Genomic DNA, 16,607 nt, shown 5'->3' on the forward strand with positions numbered 1-16,607 from the left:
CCAGTGTGATCGAAGCAGCAAAAGGAAAGTTAAAGGACTGCATTGTAAACTACTATCTAAAAAAGGCCAACATTTGCACACACGCACACACACACACACACACAAATGACAAATATATTACCAGTGGATAAAACCTTCTCTCTTTATTGTTGTGATCGATTTCAGTCCATCAGCATGAGTTTGCACACAGCTCAGACTCAGTTTATTATACTGTGCAGCTCCACACCGAACTTAAAAACTAACAAAAAACCCCAATGAAACCATACAAGAACACAGTCTGGATTTAATGCACACTAAAAACTCCCACTGTGACATGGTGAACGTGCAGCTTTTCTCTGTAAGCACTTAATGCGATGTCAAGTTTCTCCTCTGAAGTGAATAAATAATCAAGTCGGATTGTTTACATGCTGTTTTTACATTAATTGTTTAAACTAAAAACATGAATAAGAGCAACAAACAAACAGTACAGAGAAGTCATCAGGAGAAATGAAACCGTGGATGTTTGTTAAAGCGGAGTCAAAAATCCAAGTTGCGTGTTTTCACTGTCCCGCTAAAATATCTCTAAATTGGCAGCTTTACAGAAGATAGAAAAAACCCTCATATCTTTCAATGGAAGTCAATGTAAATCATTGAGGAGCATTTCTATTGGTCCATTCATTAATTTAGAGCATTTCTATTGGTGTATACAACATTCTCAAGCATTTCTATTAGTTCATTCATTTTGGGGGAGCATTTTTATTAGTCTATTCACCATTTCAGGGCATTTCTATTGGTTCATCCAACATTTAGAAGCATTTCTATTGGTTTACTAATGTTTGTTGAGCATTGCTATTTGTCTACTCATCATTTCAGGGCATTTCTATTGGTTTACTATTTTTATGGAGCGTTTCTATTTGTCTACTCATCATTTCAGGGCATTTCTATTGGTTCATCCAACATTTTGAAGCATTTCAATTGGTTTACTAATGTTTGTGGAGCATTTCTATTTGTCTACCATCATTTCTATTGGTTCATACAACATTTGTGAGCATTTCATCATTGTGGAGTATCTGTATCTGGTCCATTTATCATGACATTTTAACACAATGTAAAAAGAAACTGCTGCCAGATTCACATTACGAAAATAAAAGTGTAACAGTGACATGTATGCATGAATTCATACCACATAAAAATGGGGGAAAAACCTCCCCAAAAAACAACAACTTCAGAGTACACCATATCTTTCATATGAACAGTCATTTCTTTGTACAATACAAATGAGATGGGTTATGGGTTATTTCTAATCATTATTTTTTAATAAGACGTCTATGTAACAGTTACGAAATTTCTCAAAAAAAAAAGTCTGAAAGCAAGTCTCGGAAAACTAAAGATATACAAAATAATGCTTAACTAAAGAGAGTGTTGTTCGATGAGGAAAAGACTGTGGTATTACAGGACATTTACTGTACAGTCGGTCATGTTTTGGTCTTTACAGGATCAAAAACATCAAAGGAAAAAGAACAACTGCTGGGTTTGTTGGACACTGATGTACATTGATGCAATGTGACTTTACAAAAAAAGTGCTTCCATGACATTCGTTCTGATTAAGGTGCGTTCCACATGCTTCCAAGAAAATAAATCACGACAGCAAAAACTACGTCCCTTTACCGTTACACTCAGACATTCACCAGCACACATGATTGACACGATGAAGTGCAAACCCTGGAATCCATATTTACAAGAGTATAGCAACTCTACAAATCCCCAATCCAATGAAAATAAAACTGGCTTCATTTGATAAATAGCAGAAACTGACCTCAACAAAGACATATATAACAGATTTATACATGTTCTGTCCACTAATGCATTTTTTGTTAATGGTAAAGGTTGCCAGACTGGACAGGTTTTACAGAACAGTAGCATGAATACCAGAATGAGGGCGGAATAAGAAACTGTATTAAACAACGTCTACATTATTTATCATGTTTGTAGTTTCCAATTTAACCCCTTTAGTCCTAGATGTGCTATTGTTAGTCTTAAAATACCATACTTGTATTTTTAAGATCACATCTGAATACAAAGGGATATTTTTTATATTATTCTGCCTCCTTTTTTAACACATACTGTACCTTTGCTCAGTGTTGCCAAAAAGTTCCTACAGGAGTTCTTATCCAAAATGCTTTAGGGCTCATTTAGAGGTTTCTTTGAAAACATCGGTTGCTGATTTTTATGGTGAGGACAAAGAAAATGTTTTGTGCAGGTGTTGCCGCACAGTAGAGCAGTGCACCGCCACTCCAGAGCCCTCTAGTCTCCTTATTACTCTTAAAATATAAGGAGAGCATACATTTGAATGAAAATTAATAATTTAGATGTATAATAAAGATAAATCTATTTATTTAAAATAATTTAAATGCATAATATAGTTACACGCATTAGAGACTGGTGTGTGTGTCCACCTATGGTCACTTATAGAGATGAACAGGTTCCAATTCTAAGGAGCTGGACTGTGTCGATGTAGTGAGACTCTAAATCCCTTCACGGGATACAAAATTGACATTCTACATTTAGATATTCTGAGTTCTCATACTGGCAAACAGGTCTGATACCATTGTTCTGTGAAGCCTGTCCAACCTAGCATCAGATGCAATGAAAGAATCTGCATCTGTGAGAGAAGCATGGATACGTTGGTTGAGAACTGATCTTAGAAAAAGCTGGTTTTGAGTTTGATGGTGGGTGTGGCTTGCACAGTGGGTTGGGCCTGCCTGGCTGCAGCCTTGGCTTTGCTGCTTGCCTGGTTGGCTCGGATGGCCGTCTCAAGGCGGGTCTTCAGCTCTGGCGCTGCGCCGATAACTGTCTTGAATGCCGCGGGGTAGAGGGGTCCAATGCGCATCAGATTCTGCAGGGCGAACTCGTGCAGCCCTCTGGACGGTGGAGGAGCGGTGGAGAAGGCATTTTCATCCAGCAGGTAGGAGATCAGCGTAGGGACCAGGAGAGCCAGCAACTGAACGCCTAGTGCGGAGAACGAGAGAGAGAGAGAGAGAGAGAGAGAGAGAGAGAGAGAGAGAGAGAGAGAGAGAGAGAGAGAGAGAGAGAGAGAGAGAGAGAGAGAGAGAGAGAGAGAGAGATGTACATACGTTTAAGCAAATCTGAATTTCGGATAAAGATAAAAAGGGGCAAAGAATGGTGTATAAATGCTAGAGTCATAGCATGCAAAAGTTTGGGCACCCTGGATGGTCAGCACTTAGCAAGTATCACAGTTTGCAAACACTGTTTGTAGCAAATAAGAGTCTTTCAGTTCCTGACTGGGGGATTGTCACCCGTTGTTCTTTGCAAAAGGCTACTTGTTTCAGCTGTCTATGGCACTGCCACTGTGCCAGTTTGAATCCCAAACCATGCCACTTTGCCATCGGCAGCTGAAGTCAGAAAGAGCACAATTGCCTGTGTTCTCTCAGGGTGGGTAGATAGCGCCCACTCCTCTCATCACTCTTAAGTGATGTTGGCCAGCACAGGCGTCTGTTAGTTGGTGCGGTGGAGCTGCAGGCCCAGTGCTTTTATCTGAGCATCATAGCACATTGGCTGCAGTTCGAAAAAAAGAGAAGGTGGTTGATTTCCCCATGTATCGGAGGAGGTCTTTACCCTCCTAGTGTAAAAAGCATTGCTAGTGCTAAGGGCAGCTACAAACAGGCGGGTTAACTGGGAAAAAGGGTCAAATCTGAGAAAAAAAAGATTTTGAGATTTTAAAGTTTGCTTAGGATCATTGTCCTGTTGTAGAAGCCTGTTGTTGGATCTTACCTTCCTTCTACCAGTAAAATGTTCACCTGAGCCACTGGACACAACACAAGCCCAGAGCATTAGTGATTCACCACACCTTATCCAAACATACTTTTGCTCACTGCGGCCATTTGTTCTATTTTAAGGTCATATTTGTGCAGGTATCGCTGCACAGAACTGTTGACCACCACTGACCTACTGTGCCGTAGTCTGCTAAATCTTTCTGAATGCTTTTTACAGTAAACCAGGGGTTCTGATTTATTCTATGAACGTTTTCCTTGACATTCCTTAATTAAATTACAAACAGAGCAAATGCCTTCTCAGGTGCTTGACTGATGCTTTGGAGGCATCAATTATTTTAACGTTCAGAGTGCTAGACAGCTGCGTAGAGGTGTCTATGGCTAATGAAGCATCACCTGGTCTTTTCTGACCATAACAAGCTAATCTGTGACTTTGGTAAAAAAGTTATCTAGGAGCTCATATCTCTCAGTGTGCCCAAACCTTTGCATGTCACTATGCATATCATCGCACACCACAAGAGGACTGTATATAGCACTGTATGATAATGCAATCAATACATAACAAAAATAAAGACAATAAATATGTTTTATTGCTTACATCATCAGTAGCAGCCAATTCAAAGCCTGTGTCTGTATTCTCTTCCATCGTTATGGATAACAAAATTAGAGCAAGCAGGATGTATGGGAGTATGGCAGCAGGTTGTGTTTAGAACTACTCACGATTCTGCTCTTCTCCCAGGGCCACCAGGCCCTCCAGCACTTTGACTCCTTCTTGCACAGCCTGGAGCTCAGCGGGGGTCCCGGGCCTTGCACGCTCCGCCCCCTTCAGCTTCTCCACCAACATAGGAGCCAGAGCATGGATGTAGGGAGTGGAGAGAGCACGGCTTGAGTGCTGGAACACGGAGAGGAGGAGCTGATAGCACCGAGCTTGGACCTGCAGAGGGACATAGAGAGGAACACACAGATGAACACACAAGACCACACTAGTTATATCACAGGTTGGAACTAGACAGAGGTTTGATTCCTATGACTAAATCCTGAAGCAGTCCAAAACATTCTCTAAAGCCTAGAAGGCCGCCTACACTCTCTGCCTTTAGTTGTTGTGTTTACTCCTCTGAGGCACTGATGAACACTGAGTCAAGCAATCCCTGCTTCCTTCCTGAGGCCCTATACCTCGTATAGGTTCAAAATGGAAGGCTGAAGCCCATGCTATATTGAAAGGGTTGGTCCTTGGTGCTACGAGGCTTACATAGGCAATCTCTAATAATCTCTAAAATTCCACCATACACTAAAAACAGCAAGAGTCATTCTACCAAATAGGTGCTTTTTGCATTCCTTAACATTAAATGGGACATACAACTAATTTTACAACATGTTTTATGCTAAATATGACTGCCATGACCCATGTAAAACATGTTACGTTCATATCTTGTAAGTAAAAACACTCAACAAGAAACAGGCAGTCCGGAAGTCACCATCTAGACCAGCATTTCATACCGAGACAGTGTTGTAAGGCTGTGCATGGTGCCACCTACCGATGGATCACTGGAGTTGAGAGCATTTCGGAAGCGCTCCATGCAGCCTTTCTGCAGAGTGGTGACCCCGACCAGCTCAGCACTGGCAGACACCAGGAACAAGGTGATGGCTGTGAGCATGCTCACCTCATCCATATTGGGTCTGGACTCGTCTGAGAGTGTCAGAGGGAAAAGTGATAAGACCAATGGAATATGATGTTCGCCAGGCTGAAAGTATGTATTTGTGTGTTGGTAGCTCACCAGGCTGAGAGTACTCCAGCACGGAAGCCAGGCTGCTCCTGACCAGGCTGGTCCACTGCTGCTGTGTTTTCTCCACGCGGCCCAACGGGGATGTGATGATGGTCTTAATGCCCTGCAGGGCAGCTGACACAGGCAGAGGCACAGAACCCTCTGGCGTCTTCATGGCGGTCTCCTTCAGGACTCCACAAATGAGGAACAGGACCGTGGGCAGGATGGTCATACTCCCTAAATATATTTAATGCATTACAGAACAGGGTCAGGGGCAAGTCATATTACAGCCTAAGAGGAGGCAGTGGAGTGATTCCTGTCAATCTTTTATATGTCAATCAGGGTACTGGCGGTCATTCATAGCTCACTGAACAAATAAGAGTGCAGATTTATGACCAAAAAAAACCCCAAGAGCCAAGACCAGAAAATGCAAATCACATGTAAATGGGTCAATGGCATGATGTGCATGTTTTCCATTGTGCTCATATTAATGAATTAAAACATAATTGACGTCATTTATTCATCATCAGACATCAATCAATAATCTCTTCAAATGTCTGGTACTTCATCCCCACTGTCAACAACTCTGACTGTAGAACAGAGCATTTCACATTTATCCAAAATGTACACATTTGAAACGATATTATAAAATTTTGACTGATACTCTTAAAATTTTATTTCTGAGCCTTATTATTACAAATATATTAATAGAAACATCAAGAAACATCGAATTTAACACACCAGTACATCTGTTGATCCTAGAGGGTATATTATTAGTTTACATGTAAAGATTAGTGTCAGACAGAGGTTCATTTTGTGTTGTGTATAAACCCAGACCGCTAGACGGCAGTGTTGTACTAGTCTTCAGATCCCAGTGTTTTAATTAGATAAGAAACAATTTTTTCTTCTACTCAGGTTTTATGCATATGATTGTTTTTTTACTATGAAAGTTTTCATACAATTTTATATTAACAAAAATCCCAACCTTTATCTATAATATACTAAACTGAAACCCCAATATCGTAGGTTCTTGCCAAAGCAGAGGCCTAATTTGTATACATGTATGCTTTTACAAATGTAACGAAACTGTATAATCAGTTAATGAATTACACATGCAGTGAGTGAAATACGTATTGCACATGTCACCAATTTTCTAAGTAAATACATTTCTAAAGGTGCTACTGTTGATAACAACACATCCAATCCACACATTGAAACTAAAAAGAAACTAAACCATAGATGTCCATAAATGAAGTTGTGTATAATAATGAGAAAAGACACAGGAAAAAGTACTGAACAGGCTTTCTGAAATGTATTTAATACTTCGTACAAAAGCCTTTGTTGGTGATGACGGTTTTAAGGCGGCTCCTGTCTGGAGAAACTACTCGCATGCATTGCTCAGGTGTGATTTTGACCCATTCTTCCATACAAACTCTCGTCAAATCCTGAAGGGTCCGTGGGCTACTTCTATGAATTCTGAGCTTTAGTTCCTTCCATAGATTTTTAATTGGATTCAGGTCAGGTGATTGGCTGGCCTTTTTAAGCAGGCTTATTTTCTCTGAAACCAATTAAGAGTTTTCTTGGCTGTGTGCTTGGGATCATTGTGGTGAGAATTTCATGTCAGTAGCACCTTTAGAAATAAATGTACTTAGAAATGTCGTGTGCAATACTTGGTTCACCCACAGAATTGTATACATGCACAGCAAAACAATGAGAGTATCTCTGAGAGCTAGACCTCTAAGGGTTAAGACACACTGCTGATTAACAGAGTGTGAGTGAGCGTGTGTGTTCTGTGGGTGTGCAAATCAAGTATGTGACAGGCCTGAGTGGGAATGTGCGAATCAGTATGTGCTGAAATGTGAGTGTGATTGTGTGTGAGCGCTGTGTGTATGTGTGTGTGTGTGTACCTGCTGGAGAGCACAGTGCGGGCAGTTCGGCCAGGATGCTAATGGTGGCGGCCACCAGACGGTTGCTGTGCTCGGGCAGCGGCTGGGGTTTGGTGGGCAGGTGGCTGGGAGAGTCGCTGGCCTTGGTGTTGACCTGAGGCAGGTGACGCACCAGCAGAAACACCAGCAGTTCCATGGCAGCGAACACTAGAGACTTCCCTGGCTGCAGCTCTCCCATGTCCCCTCCTTCTCCCAACACACACGCCGACTCCTTCTCCCCACCGTCCTCAACGCCTAGGACAGAATAGCAGTTTACACCTGCTTCTGAGGTGAGAATGAACAAGTCAAAGCAGTCTGTAGGCAGCTACTGAGCGTATAATGTGTAGAACTGGTTATATAAATCAAATCAAGATGCAAGATCTAAAAACAACCAAATCTAGAGGTGTCGTGATGCCCTCAGCAAATCATGGAGGATTCTGAGATATGTTTTGGGTCATTATCTTGTTGCAGAAGCCAATCCGTTCAGTTTTAGTCTTTGACGTTTGCGTTCAGGATTTGCTGGTATTTTATGGAATCCATTCTACATCCTCCCGTACAATTCTGCCACTTCCATGCTACACAGTTGGCAAGGTGTTCACTGGTCAGTTTCACAAGTTCAAGACTGGAATAGTGAGCCAGTGTGAAGGTGTAATATCTACACACCCTTGGAGCTCCTGAGCTGGTCCAGGTGGTCATGGGCTGAACGGATGGTCTCTTGCACTACAGCGGTCACCTGCAGCTGAACACTGGGGGGGTCCCGGGTTAACAGCAGCCTATGCAGCACATTCAGCAGCTCTACGGCAAGCAACTGAAAGACAAAAGCAAATCCACGCGTTACAGTCTGATGCAAAAGTTTGGGTACCCTCGGCCAAGTGCCGAATTTTGACATAGCATATGTAACTAATCTAACATACAAAATGTATTCAGCAAATCCTAAATTTAGAGTTACTATGGCTTTCATAACATAAAATATAATTCTAATAATCAAAATCCCCAGTGGAGACATTTGGGAACTAAGATTAAGGACTTTTTTGACGGAAACCACAGTCAGTTAGCGCTTTCAGTTCTTGCAGCTAGAATCTTTCCCATTCTTCTTGTCAGAAGACCTTTAGTTCGGAGATACTTTTGGGTTGTCTGACATGCACAGCTTGTTTAAGGTCCATCCACAAATATCCTTTGATGTTTACACCAACAGTCTAGACTGTGAAGCATTTCACAAAGCGTCCTTCTGGCACAACCTTCGTGACTTTTGACTTTGAGGTATATTTTGGATCATTGTCCTGCTATAGAAGCAATCCTCTGTCAAGTTTCATTTTTTAACAGACTGATTGACATTTGCATTCAGAACTTGCTTGTTTATTGTTGAATCCATTTTTTTTGTCTTTACCTGTGCAATGTTGCCACTGGCAGCAACACAACCCCAAAGTATGACAGAACCACCACCAGCTTCACAGTTGGCAAGGTGTTCTTAACATTAACGTCAGTTCCTCTTTTTCTCTACACCACTAGAATTAATGTGCATCACAGTGCATAATATTGTGTTTATGATTAGCTACAAAGGATATATTTGTGTCATTTGTCCAGGGTGCCCAAATCATTGTTATAAGAGTGCATGTCAGCTTTACTATGTTGCTGTTAAAGCAATGAAGGGGTCAAAAATCAATCACACGCATTGAGGCTAACTGATCAAGTCTTGGGTTAAGAGAAAAGCTATGCAAATGAGAGCTTTAGTTAACCAATGGTTTTAGACTTTAACAGCCTTTTCAGTCACCTGGTCCTCTGCAATGTGTTTTCGAGCCTGTGGGGACTCCAGAAGCGTGCAGAGAGCTTGAAGGCAGGACATCACTCGCTCAATAGGCTCCTCAGGTCGAGGGAAGCACAGGAACTCAATACTGATTCCTAGAAGACAGCAAGCGAGCAGACTTTTACATTACATCTCCACAAGTCCCCAAAACTCCACATGGATTTTTGGAACAAAATGAAGTTAAGAAATACTAAGGAAGGTTTAAAAGACATAAGACAAAGCTAAAGAAGTCAAATGAACAGATTTACCCAACAGCAGATGCATTCTGTCTTTGACCAGCTCATCGTGGCTTTTGCTAGGAGCGGGAGGCCCCTGTGGATACACAACCCCTGCAGGTCCTGTGGTGCCAGTTTGGGGCTCCTCAGGACCCTCAGGGGCACCAAAGTCTGTGTTGCTGAGCCAGAGAGCCACGGCGTGCAGGATGGGAGCCCATGAGTTGCGGTAGTGCAGACGCGCAGTGTCTATCGTCTCTGGAGTGTAAAAGGCCCCACCTGCACACAGACATGGATCTGCTTTAGACTTTCATTATCAGTTCAGTCCTGACAAATGTTTCTATGGTCACAGTCATACTGGAGAGGCTGAGTGATACAGCTCACAGTCTTGCTTTCCAATCACAGAACCTTAAAGCAGTGGTTCAAAAATCTAATACACGTGAACTCCCTCAAAAGTACTTGCCATATTTACAGTAAAAGTCTAAATAAGCTTGCCTAACAAGTCATTACAATTGATGGCAAGTGTATTATTGCTATGACATACAGTCTACATAATGCTAAACCGGGGGATATATGCTTCCATTAATTGCGCCTTACATTAGCCTTGTGGCTCCAGCAATTCTAAAAAAAAGCAAAAGCCACACACCTAAAGTCTGCTTCCCTGTGAAAACTGTCTGGAGTTGACTTTTGGCTGAATCATAGCTTATATGCGGTAGTGAGAGGGTGATAGGTGTGAGAGAAAAGGAGGAGGGTCTGGGGGGGACAAACAAGACTACAGGTACCATGGCAATACTTCTAAACCCACTACAGTTTCCATAATACCAAGCAAATGAATGACTTACAGCTTAGGGTTTCTGGGTAGCATTGGACGGTTGTGAAATAACAGTATTTACCTTGATAGAGCGCACCATGTATTCTCAGTGTGACTGCGCACACCGAATAATGACCCCTGTACCACAACACGTACCATTACACCTCAAGTACACTATGGCTTAAAGCATAGATTTTGAGATAGTAGATTCACCCATACCTTGTACCATCATCAGCACTCACATACACATAAAATCTGATGGTTTGTATATTTGCATTTCAGGCATGGCAACCCCTGATTCTCACTGTCACCAATGTAAAGCAATGATTTGAAACATCAATCTACAATGAACTACTTTATATGAAATGACTGTAAATTCCCATTTAACCAGTGAACTCAAATAAGGACTTGTTATTTTAAACAGTTCCCACATAGTCCCACATAGGACTGACATGTAAGAACCTCACCTGTCATTCAAACCACACCTACAAGCACATTAAACTATTCTATGCTATACCATGCTAATAACAAACAGCATTGTCCCCATACAAAAATCCTACAAATAAACAAGAACATCTTGCAGAACACAAAGCCAAGTCGTACCTTCAGGGGGCAGCTGGCTGGCAAACTCTGCCGGCAGGGTCAGTAGAGCGTAGTCTCTGAGAGCAGCCAGCCACAGTCGGCTCAGAGAGGGCAACTCCGGCTGCACCAGCGTGATCAGGCTGTCCGGAGGCAGGATGTCTCCTTCGTCACCCATGTCCTCATCCTCATCCTCACTGCTTCGCACAGGACGGGCCGGCCGGGACTCTGCCTCCTTCTTTATTTTCATAGCCACCACATATACCTGAGGAGGTTATAGATTATATGACAAGTGTTGAAAGAAATATACAGTTCTTCAGCATATATACAGCCTATCAGATGTTTAGGTCTGTCTGATCTTCTCAAAATGTTTATACATGAAGCATCTCATGTTTCTAGCTTCTTGTTTAGCAGACTGACATGCTCAAAGATAATCAAAACATCTCCAAAGCTCCCATTATGGGAGTCTAGTATCATTTACAGTCATCATCAAACACCTGGTTTGGTATATCAGTGCTTAATGATGTTAAATCAAGTGAGCTGGTGATGGGACTGAACGTCCAGGAGAAATCTGGAAGCAAGCTTTGCTCTTTACAAGATTTTAACGACTTTCTTCAACACGATCAATTCCTCAACTCCTTCTTACTGTATTTATGTTTATCTGTATCTGTTTTAATGGGATCTGGAAGTTTCTTCAAGCAAAACCTTCCTATTGCTAAGATAGACTGTGTAAAATAATGTGTTTAGGTGCCTAAAGCTTCTGGCCTGTACTGTGGTCATCATTATAAATGATTTAGTAATATCAGGTAATTATATGTTAATTATATTACAAGCAGGGAAATGTGAGCTGTAGGGTACAGTTGTGTAACGCTCATGAGGTACCTTTAAAAAAAGAAAGAAAGAAATAAATGATATCCTCAAATTTTTTTAAGTGTTTGAACCACCTATGGACAAAACTGAATTCCAGAAATATGCAGGACTGCTAAAACCTGCTCTTCATGCCTTTGCAGGTATTTTGAACTCATTTACTGGAAAGTACAACGTCTCTAGACTTTCAACAAGCAGTGTAAATATTCCTGTTGTGTCCTCATCTTACCTCTGCCCAAGCTTTAAGCACAGCCAGCTTCTCCATAGTGGTGGCACTCTCGCTATACAGCTGGCTGGATGAGCCCTTGCCAGCCTGCACCTTGTCAAGGGAGGACACTAACAGATTGTGGACACGGCGTAGGTCGTTGAGGTCACTCACTACCCCACTGCCTATCCACGCACTACACACCTGGACAAAAGATGAAAGGGGGGGCGGGGGGTGGTTAAGGATTTGCACAAACCTTCAATATTTTAAACATGGGAACACAGGATGCTGCCTTTGCTAGAGCTGCCCCAGCCAACTATAAGTGGTGTGCTAAACCAAGCAAACTCACAGAGCAAGGCTAAAGCATGTAGTGCAAAAAAAAACTTCTGAATTTAAATTCTAAACATTTAAAAACAACACACAGGAAAATTGGGATTTCTCCCTCCTGGGCTCCCCCTACAGTCAGGCAGTGTAATTTGTGATTTGAGCCACCACTAAAGCATGCGATTTTCTGAACGAGCTGATACAGCAAGATACAGAACCCTCACTAGAAGTAAAAGTAGCATGTGGACTGAAGTAAAGTAATACTAATCGATTTCTGGGTTACACAGTAACGCAGCGTTATCCTGCCCACTTTACCAAAGGTACATACTGCAGTTAGCAGCCGAGCCCAGAGTAGAAACGGCAGTGGCGCTATTCTCCCTACTACAGGCTCAGTGGAGAATTACAATGATTTTGAAGCTGTTATTTTAGGATAAAAATGCTACAAAGTCTCATTTTAAGTGATGGGTAGAAAACACTGTAGCATAAATGACATCTCAAGTATAAAAAGTAAACTATAAACTAGTAAATCCAAGCCCAGACACAAGCCGCCATATGCTGAGCGAAATCAGACAAGCCCAAGGACTTTCTCTGGGACTCCATCCATTAGGCTACATGTTCTCATCACCAATAAATCTACCTCCACAAGGGCAAGCGGAGGCACAGCAATCAGCAAAGGAGAAAACATCTCCATTCCAGACACATCCTCTCTCTTAGCCAAGAAACCCACAAGCATTCTCTGGCCACTACACACATTTAAAAATGCTCAGAAACAAGAAAAGAATTAATGGCAGCCTTAAAAAATGTAATATATATCGTTCCACTGAGTTCCACTCAGCAGTGCTCAGCTCCAGAAGACTAAATAGGAGTTGATGAAGAAAGACTGGGATGTGAGAGTATTGGAATGTGGGGGTAAAGGTTTCTGGGTTTGGTTTTACCTGGCAAGCTTTGGCTGTGATGTCAGAGGGAGTATCTGGGGAGAAGGCTGGTCGTAGTGCAGCTCCAACCTGAAGGAGAGAAAAGCAGGGGGTTAAAATGTGTAAGATATATTAGGTGTTTGAAGTTTAATACTTTGTTTTTGGTTTATGGAATTTGGGTCTTTTTTTTTCCTTCCAATTTGGTACTGTCAAAAACCCGCCTGTCTGTAGCCCCCCCTAGCACTAGTAATGTCCCAGAAGAGGGAAAGCCAGACACTGTCTTTTTTTAAACTGCCGCCAATGTCAGCCAACATGCTCAGAGGAAAGCACCGGGTCTCCAGCTCCGGCTCAACGGCTAATAGATGCCGGTGGCGTACAACTGCTTTAGGTGTAACGAGTGGAAAGAGAGACATCTACTAACCTGGAGAGAGCACTGGCAATTGTTCTGTCTTGGACTCTTGGACTGATGGCAAAGCGACATTTCTCGGAATTTAAACTCGTGACCCCCAGGCCATAGTGGCAGCGCGATAGACCGACCGCTAAGCTGCCCAGAGCCCCTGGCTTCTTTGGTTTTGCATAAATGGACAAATGTATTGGGACGCCGGCCCCTTTAAATGTTTCTTCTGCTATTACGGGTATTTACTGATTGCAATCAGTAACAAAAGTGTCAGTGAGGTCAGGATGATGGATGATCTCCACCCACACCTCATCCCAAAAGCACTAGATGCATCACCGTAAGAACACAGTTCCTAAAGGACGCCAGAGGGATCAGGAGTAGTTCAGGCTTTAAAAGTCTTTGGATCGAATCGGGGCATCCCTACATAATATAGCTTACATCGCAAAAACAATAGTATCAGTCATCAGGAAGCCTGAATTTTATCAGTACTTTTGACTATTTACTGGTAACAGTATATCATGCAGTGTCAGAAATCAAGCCAGTTCGCTCCCTGGGGATGTCACAGCTATCTGCGGCTGGGAATCCCAGAGAGCATAACTGGCCTCGTTGTCTTTGGATGAGTAGACCTGCTCTCCCTATTCCCTCCCCTCCCCTGACTGACTATGTTTGGAGTAAAAGGGAATATACAGTAGCTGTCCAATGAAAAACATGCATCTCCAAGATGGGGAATTTATAGGAGAAGGCAAAAGTCCTTAACCTTGAATGGAAGTCAATGTAAAATAGAAGTTTATTCTATTTTCTTACTCTCTTATTAAAACTGAGGTACATGGTTTTAACTGGACAGCAGCGATGCGTAAATTATACTTTTTCGCTGAATGTTAGGAACTGCTCTGTCTGTGAGTAGTAATTTCAATGTAACCTGAATGTAATCGATCATGTGAAGGTGAGTGTATAGGAGTACAAACAGCTGGAGGCTATATCTCACATTGGCCTGGTACTGCTCCAGGATCACATGACCAGGAAACTCAGGCTCTGGCACTGAGGCAAACTTCTTAATGATGTCCTCCAGGGCCTGCAGGCCGGCCATCCGCAGTTGATTACTGTGGTCCGTGGCCGCCATGAAGGCCATGCGGATCAGGTCCGAAAGATGCAACACCAGCAGATCACCTGAGCCACAAATAATCAAATTAGTCACCACGTCAAGTCAAAGCATGAGTACTTCAGAGTACGAATGGCAAAAAAAAACACACTACGTCTAAATGTTTGTGGGCAGCCCTTTTAATTAATGCATTCAGCTAATTTGGCTCATTTTAGGGTGCAGAGAAGCATTGGCAATAAAATAAGAGTCTCTGGAGCAGATAAACATGAACCTATTGGCACCATGCCTAATTCCAGGCGTGGGCTAGAGGGGTATAAAGCCCCCAGCGTTGAGCTGTGGAGCAGGGATACGGTGTTCTCTGGAATGGTGGTTGGTACTCCATCCTATACTTTTGGGGCTTTCAGAAGGAGTGCTGGTCATCCAACATCCTCACTAAAGCTCTCGTAGCTGAATGTACAAGAAATCCTCAAAGCAAAATCTCTTCAAGTCAAGTAGAAAGCCCTGCCTGGACAGTTATTCCAAGTAAAGTAAAGGAAAGGTTGTTTTTTTTTTTTTTAATATCCCTGATTTCAGAAAAATACAATTAATGAGCAGGTGTCCCAATATTTTTGTCCATAAAATGTTGATAATTAAGGCATACGTTTAGTCATAATCATGTACAATAAAGTACCAAAAACTCTGCTTAAGTTACCTTTGGGATTCTTGGCCTTTGCACTCCGGGCAGTGGCCAGATCAAAGTGAGCCTTGTCTGCGTTTTCACACAGGTGAATGATGCGGCATAGGCAGTCGGCCGCAAACACCCGCGTCACCCAGCGGGGGGCAACAGAGGGCTTTGATTTGTCATCCTCGCCTAGGCCCGTAAACATTGTGTCATCATCCATCTCATCCTTCTTCTCAGAGTCTTCCTCCTCTTTCTCTACTTCAAATGCCAAGGCACCTCCAACCTCTGAAATGCAAGTGTGAGTTAGCGTCCTGTAGCTAAAGACTCAACCTCACTGTGGGTTATTTTAATGTTGGCTCATTTAAGAATTAAAACAAAAGACTTCCAAGAGAGGACAACAACCTAATCCTGATTTGAGACAATAAATCACAAGCTAGGCTTACAAAACAAATACAAAGTTATAACGCTGAGGCACCATCTACAGTGGATACCTGTGCTAGCAGCCAGTACATCTTTGCAGAGTTTGAGCCAATGCGAAAGCTTCTCCACAGCCAGAGAAGACAGCATGTGGCCAAGCGTGTCATGGATGTCCGAGCACAGTTTCCTGTCCGTCTCCCGGTCCAGCATGCCGAAGAGAACACCTTCCAAACCCGTCTCAGTGATGTTCAGGTCTACAACAAGAGGAAACCATAACTTCATAAACACATACATAAAAGGTAGCATATGCTCGAGCACTGGGAAATGCTCATTTTCTATGAAAAAACATAATTTTAGATATTTATTTTAAGAAAAATTCAATATTGTAATGTGGCTGTATTTTTTATGAGACTTTTCAACGTCCAACTGTATTTTCTTTAGCATAGATAAATAATGAGCTCTTGGTACATGGAACTAACAAATGAACCTCAAACACAAAGCTAGCACAAGGCTAAAAGCTAACCAGAGTAGGCTGACCAGAGTAGGACAGAAGGGCGGGCCGGAGAAAGCTGAGGAGCCAAGTGGGTGCTAGGCTAAAAGCTAATGCTAGTCTGACCGGAGAAGGCAGAAGGGCCAACCGGAGGAAGTGTGGCTGCGGCTATCTGAGGAAAACCAGGGGAGAACATCGCAATCTCTTCAGCTAGGCAATCACACAACTTGCTGACATGGTACAGAGAGGCCAGCAACACTACCCAGTGTCCACATCCTGTTACAGTTCTACATGCTCTTTTGATCCAATATCCAACCAAAGTCACAGACTTCTTATTATACAGCAAACAACAACTTAAACAGTTGCATT

General features: G+C 42.5%; 1 protein-coding gene across 2 annotated transcripts in view; it reads right to left on the reverse strand.

The window, feature by feature from the left end:
* Nucleotides 1-128: 128 nt before the first annotated feature.
* The window catches only part of heatr5b (HEAT repeat containing 5B), a 35,895-nt gene continuing 19,416 nt past the window's right edge, over nucleotides 129-16,607 (reverse strand). For both annotated transcript variants that reach the window (XM_072669647.1, XM_072669648.1), the window contains exons 23-36: nucleotides 15,823-16,002; nucleotides 15,362-15,616; nucleotides 14,557-14,738; nucleotides 13,196-13,264; nucleotides 11,961-12,140; nucleotides 10,889-11,129; nucleotides 9,511-9,753; nucleotides 9,230-9,357; nucleotides 8,122-8,266; nucleotides 7,441-7,713; nucleotides 5,546-5,770; nucleotides 5,306-5,457; nucleotides 4,491-4,704; nucleotides 129-2,988 (exon numbers count right to left, since the gene is read on the reverse strand). In XM_072669647.1, coding sequence (XP_072525748.1) covers nucleotides 2,681-2,988; nucleotides 4,491-4,704; nucleotides 5,306-5,457; nucleotides 5,546-5,770; nucleotides 7,441-7,713; nucleotides 8,122-8,266; nucleotides 9,230-9,357; nucleotides 9,511-9,753; nucleotides 10,889-11,129; nucleotides 11,961-12,140; nucleotides 13,196-13,264; nucleotides 14,557-14,738; nucleotides 15,362-15,616; nucleotides 15,823-16,002 — 2,795 coding nt within the window. In that variant the 3' untranslated portion in view covers nucleotides 129-2,680. The remainder of the gene's footprint in view (nucleotides 2,989-4,490; nucleotides 4,705-5,305; nucleotides 5,458-5,545; nucleotides 5,771-7,440; nucleotides 7,714-8,121; nucleotides 8,267-9,229; nucleotides 9,358-9,510; nucleotides 9,754-10,888; nucleotides 11,130-11,960; nucleotides 12,141-13,195; nucleotides 13,265-14,556; nucleotides 14,739-15,361; nucleotides 15,617-15,822; nucleotides 16,003-16,607) is intronic.

The sequence above is a fragment of the Salminus brasiliensis genome, chromosome 24 (assembly GCF_030463535.1).
Source record: "Salminus brasiliensis chromosome 24, fSalBra1.hap2, whole genome shotgun sequence".
NCBI lineage: Eukaryota > Metazoa > Chordata > Actinopteri > Characiformes > Bryconidae > Salminus > Salminus brasiliensis.